The sequence below is a fragment of the Eupeodes corollae genome, chromosome 1, assembly GCF_945859685.1.
Source record: "Eupeodes corollae chromosome 1, idEupCoro1.1, whole genome shotgun sequence".
Taxonomy (NCBI): Eukaryota; Metazoa; Arthropoda; class Insecta; order Diptera; family Syrphidae; genus Eupeodes; species Eupeodes corollae.
In genome coordinates, this window is record NC_079147.1 from 252948658 (window position 1) to 252954657 (window position 6000).

Below are 6000 nucleotides of genomic sequence, written 5' to 3' on the forward strand. Positions count from 1 at the left end.
GACCCCTTGCATGACAGTCCAACGCACTAACCATCATGCTACGGGTACTACCCGTTCCAGTTTTTTAAACTGGAATTTCAAAATACCCTGGGTATGAACTTTGTAAATTATTCAGCAAGTTATCAGGAAAATGGGTTTTAAAATAGTCATACAATGTTGCATCCGAAAGCCTTAAAAATTAAAAGTATGGCAGCGAACTAAATCGATTATCGATTTCAGTAATGACTTGGTGAACAATTGTGGTTAAAAGAGCTTTATATTGTTCTTTTGTGGAAAGGTTGACTTCAGAACGCCTGCTGTTGTTGAAATTTAAAAAAATTTGGGTTTCAACAATTTGTTTCCAAAATGAATCGAAACTTCTTGATTTAATTAAATTATAAATACTGTTTTTGAAAATATTTACTTGATTTAGACAATATTGAACATCACTGGACTTGGATTGAAGAATTTTAAATAAAATGTCACTTTGTGGAAAAAATTCGTTGAAAAAATATAAAAGAACAATAAATTTCTTATCACTAAAACAATATATCAGACCTTTCGATAAAACTATAGCTTCATTGTCCCAATCTTCCTCATTTTCTATTACGCTTTCGAAAAAGGTGGAAAGGTGACATATAAGTTCAAAGATTGTTTTATTCCCAACGAGTTGGCGCAGCGCTAGGAATTTTTCTTTTGACAATTGCATTAAATGCTGCAACTCTTTTAGACGAATGGGAAAAAAAACTTACAAAACTATTTAAACTTTTAAAAAACCCAGAACATGGCTTAAGGGCCTATTATGTAAGACAACTAAGAACAAAGTTGAGTTGTAATCCGGCAATCGGTATTACCGATCACAACTAGTTGACTGTCACAAGTCAACCAGTAGTCAACTAAAAAATGGTTGACTTTTTAAGTGTGTTCGGGTTATTATGTAAGCCAGTTGAGTTGTCTCTCAGTTGTGATTGTTGTCAAAATTCAGCAACTGATATTTACTAGTTGTGTAGTGCATTTGTGTGTACAAAAAAATAACTGTAGGCATCAACAATTCATTGAAAACCAATTTTTTTAAGAAAATGGGAAAAAAAATGTAAGTTTTACAAATAATAATATAAACATCTGTAAGAAAATAATTTTTTAGATTAAAAATAACTAAACCTGCCCAATTCGAGAGGTTGATTGAGGTTCTGCAGCAGAAACCTGAGCTGGCCAGAGGCAAGGGACAATTCGGTTCCACAAAAAGAACCCAAGACGAAGAATGGGAAAATATAGCTGTTCAACTGAATAGCATTGGACCACCATCAAGACCACCATATTTTGGTGCTATGATTCGAACATGAGTTCCATCGATGCATCCTATTACTCCAGGAAATCTGGTTTTCTGGTAAAAATGAATTTTTGATAAATTCATCTCATCATTTGTCATACGAGCCTTAATGCATTGTGGACAGATACGTTCTTCTACTACGTCTAGCACTTTTTTTACCACTACCGAAACTATTGGCTGAGCAAGGCCTAAATTAAAATCATTATCACTGCACTTTTGGTAACTTCCTTCTGCCATGAAACGTAGGGCAGTGCAGAGTTTGTGAATTGGTGGGATTGCGGAAGAACGCTGTGGTTGTTTCAAATGATCTTTGATTTCATTTAGCACATAAACAAATGCGTCTTTGTTGAGTCTAAAATAACTTATAAATCTGAAAAAAACGAAGACATTAAAATCAACACTCATCAAAGCATTTGTTTATAAATAATACTTTTTGTTTGGAAGTTCCAATGGATTGGAATGATCTCGAATATTATTTCTCATCAGCGCAACATTCAGAGCATTTTCTTCTTCCGAATTTCCAAGAAACAAATCACTAGAACTCTCCATTTCCTATTATTTTGTCTTTTTTATAAAATTTTGCACTGAATTCAAAATTTTGAAATTCCTACGTATTTTACTTTACACAGCTGATTTTGACACAAAACAAGCACATAAAAGTAGGCAACGTATTTGGTCTACTCAACTGAAAAAAGTTGTCTCCCATAATACGATTTTTTTTTGCAGTTGTCTTCAAATTGAGTTGTCTTGATTACAACTCAACTAAGTTGAGTTGTGATCCATAATAGGCCCATTAATTTTAGACACTGACTGTGTTAAAACTAAATTGAGCTTATGAGCAAAACAGTGAATGTAATGTGCGATTGGGATGATTTCTTTTATTTTAGCCGTTTGAACTTCCTGACATAACAGCCGCACCATCGTAGCTTTGACATACCAATTTTTCAAATACATTTTCTTTTTTTAAAAATGGTACAATAAAATCAAACAAATTCTGTGCTGATCTTCCAAGCGAAACATCGACAAAGCACATAAACCTTTCAACGACAGATCCGTCTTTTTTTACCATACGCAACATAACTGACAGCTGTGATTTGTTGGACACGTCCGTACTTTCGTCGAGAAGTAAGCTCACGTAGTCTGAGTTTTTTATTTCCATCCGTATTTCTTCGAGTAAGATTTTAGCAATTGAGGCAATTAGTTCATTCTGAATGAACTTTTCTACCCCTTTGTCAATGAATAATAACTCAAAACTCATATCTCTCCTTTCCTGACCTACTTTTGTTTTCACAAATTTTCATAATGAGTTCACTCAATTCAATCTTCACTTCTTATGTGAACGCCAACAAATTAAAAAATTTGCTTTGAAGGAGATTGAGTGAGAGTTGAGAGTAGGCGATATATCAGAATGCCTAGCTGGTATGCATTCCAAATATTTGTTTGGAAGCGTGAGTGTATAATGGAGTGACATAGTGCATTCGCCGGGGAATTGAGTTTTTGTAGTTTTATTTTTGCATTGTTTGGAATTAAAGATTCTTTTCTTAAATCGTATAATTTTTTGAATTGCTTAACGGAAGCACTCATTCCACTCAATATATGGACGCTTCGTCCCTAGTCTGATGTCATTTTTATGATCTCCCAATTTTGGGGCCTTTTGTGATTGCGGATAATTTTTAAATGTTTTTCCGTCGGGAGTTGACTTTTTTTAAAAAATGGTTTTGCCGTCGGCAACTGGATGTAAGGTTTTTCTTTGTTTGGTCATATATTTGCATGTTGCGTTGCAACAATGAGGCTAGCGAATATGTTTGCTGAATCTGGAAGCATCGCACCAAGACCGTACCATCGAGATCCCAATATCTATGTTAAGGGTACAATCGCCGCTGAAGCATCAGCAATACATACAAATCCAAGCGTTTCGACTCGAAACTTGTAGAGGCAAGAGCTTTTTATACTTTGGAGATGACTTAAACTTGTTTCCGTAAAAATTCCAAATTACAATCAAGTTAAACTCCCAGGATCGCGAAGAATTTTGCCGAAAAATGATAGCAATGGCCGAAGAAGACAACACATTGATTCATAGTTAGTTTATGTGTGATAAGGCCCATTTGAACCTAAACGGCAATGTAAACAAGCAAGATTGCCGCATTTGTAGTGAATCAAATCCAGAAATTCTCCATAAGACAGAACTACACCCAGAGCGAGTAACTGTGTGGTGTGCAGTCCCATTAAGGTGTATTGAAGAAAACGGTGTAACAGTTATTGTCAATGGGAACCGATGTTTAAAGATGTTGAATGAGTTTTTTCTTAACCCAGAACTACTCCGAAGACTTATCCTATTGAACAGAATTTGGTTCCAACAAGATTGAGCAACTGCACACAGAGCCAGACCAGTTACTGCGGCGAAAACTCCCAAATATATTTTTTCCAGGAACTCCACTTTTCGCTGGCTCTAAGTTCACTTCACGTACGATTTTTGTATAGGGTTATGTCAAGCGACACCAGCGCTGAAATCAAATGAAGAATAACTCTTGCAAATCGCTGCTTTTTTGGACTTAGAAGGCAATTGAGTAGTAAAGTCCTCTCTCGAGCATCTAAAGTCACCATTTATAAGACACTCGTCATCATCTCATTTATGGCACTAAGGCCTGAACCCTGTCAAAGAAAGACGAGAGCGTTTTAGGATGCTTCTAAGGAGCAAAATTCTTCGGTTGATTTTTGGTCTTATCTGCATAGATGGAGAGTGGAGGAGAAGATACAACGACGAACTGTTCTGGCTGTACAGCGACACTGAATTGGTAAACAGAATTAAAGCCCAACGACTTAGATGACTGGGTCATGTAGAGCGAATGGACATCAACTCTCCATCCCGGAAGGTCTTCGAATGTTGGTTTCGGCTTAGGTCGGCCCCGGACTTTAGCGCCACCTTAAGTAAGTAAGTTTGTCAAGCAGGAGTTTTACAAAACGGACAAATAAACGAAATGACAATAATTGAGTCGATCCCAACTTCAAGCTGCAATGAACAATTTGTTGTTTTGCGGTCTATAATCTTAAAAAACCATTAATTAAAAAAAAAAATGATAACAGGAGAGTTATTTGAATTTTTTAATGTTGCCCAATTGGTGCGCCACTCTGTAGAACGACTGAAGCGTCATATGGCAGATCAGAAAATGCAAAAAAATGCAAAGGTTCCGAATTTCAAAGCAAATACAAGAAAATAATCAAATGCTGTGATTCCATTGTTCTGTAAGGTGTTTTTTAGCTGCATAATAAGTTTGTAGTAATACCCGTGACAAGATATTTATGCGTTGGACTGTCATGCCAGAGGTCTTGGGTTGGATCCCCGCCTTTGCCATCTTAAGTTTTGCCTCTTGCAAGGAATTGACAAATTCTCCAAGAGTAATTCTTGTCATGCTTTCGCAAATAAGCCGTTCGGATTAGGCTTAAAACGGTAGGTCCACTCCATACTCGCACACCGGAATGGTTGAGAGTTGTAAGTCACTAGGCCTTGGTTCTCAACGGACTGTTGTGCCACCCATTCCTGTCTTTAACATTCAGTTATAGTATTTTATCAAATTTTTGAAAAACATTCATAAGTTGTTAAATTTCATCTGACTCACATAAATCTTAAAGAAACACTGAACTATTGATACTATAACGGTTTAAACAGAAAAAGGCAAAACGGTTTGAAAGAAGTATTTGTCGTTTTTGTAACGAATCCGTTCTTTTAACAAGTTTTTTAAACATTTATTTGAAGTTCCAATTCGAAATCGGCACTTAAAATTAATTCTTAAACGTATTTTTCAAAATCATGACAGCTTAACATCTGAGCTAGCCCAGAGATTTATCAATTTGGATGATAAAATGAACGAGCAAATCGAGTGAATGGGAAATGACAGTTCGGCACTCAAGTTTCAGAATTATATGAGTTTTGTTAACAATACTATTGTCATTCCTAAACGTTAAGATTTTTAAGATTTATAACAATATGACGTTATCAAAACATTCTTAAACTAATTTTTGGCAATTAGTTAGTCCGGTATTATACAGCGCATGTATTTAATGTGGATTATTTGGCTATTTTGTTTTGAAGTCATTTTGTTTTCTCTCTATTAACTCGGAGAAGGCGGAAAGTTTATAAGAAAGGTTAACCCCATTGAGGCTAAGAAACAAAGAATTTTAAAAAAATACAGATTTTCGAAAAAAAAATCAAATAATTGAAATTTTCCGTTCAGTCCTCAGCAGCGACAATAGTGGAGGCCATATCCCAATAGATATCCAAGTAATGGCAGCAATAAGATATTGGGGACGGAACGAGGTAAGTTTGTACTAAATGTTGACACTAATTCGAAATTTGTACCTTTTATAATTTATTTATAGATTCAAGATAATGGACCAGACATCCACGGATTTAGCCAACCTACTCTTTGCCAAATTTTTAAGCGAGTAGCAAGAGCATTATGGCTGAAGCTGAATTACAAACACGCTTTAGCTTCGTGTGCGTTACGGTGGGCCTACTTCGAGGTTGCTTTGAATGACATTTCTATTATTTCATCCCTCCAAAGTGCAAATATTTTGTTTGTTGACATTTTTTTCTACAGCTGTTGAGCTGTTAGACAAAGCAAATGTTCAGACAAAACTAAAGCTTCCATTTGGAGTTACATTACGTTTTTTTCCTTACGATTGTCAAACAA

At 35.6% G+C, this 6000-nt stretch overlaps 1 protein-coding gene across 1 annotated transcript; it reads right to left on the minus strand.

Moving 5' to 3' along the window:
- Window positions 1–1258: 1258 nt before the first annotated feature.
- On the minus strand, window positions 1259–2100 carry LOC129941072 (uncharacterized). Its single transcript, XM_056049614.1, has 2 exons — window positions 1740–2100; window positions 1259–1679 (listed from the first exon to the last, which is right to left on the minus strand). Exons 1-2 carry the CDS (start codon window positions 1856–1858, stop codon window positions 1259–1261), a joined length of 540 nt encoding a protein of 179 aa, XP_055905589.1. The 5' UTR covers window positions 1859–2100.
- Window positions 2101–6000: the final 3900 nt, after the last annotated feature.

Coding starts and splice junctions, on each gene's coding strand:
- LOC129941072 (XM_056049614.1), bottom strand. CDS start 1,858: ATGGAGAGTTCTAGTGATTTGTTTCTTGGAAATTCGGAAGAAGAAAAT. Junction 1,680..1,739: donor TTGGAACTTCCAAACAAAAA/GTATTATTTATA, acceptor CGTTTTTTTCAG/ATTTATAAGTTATTTTAGAC.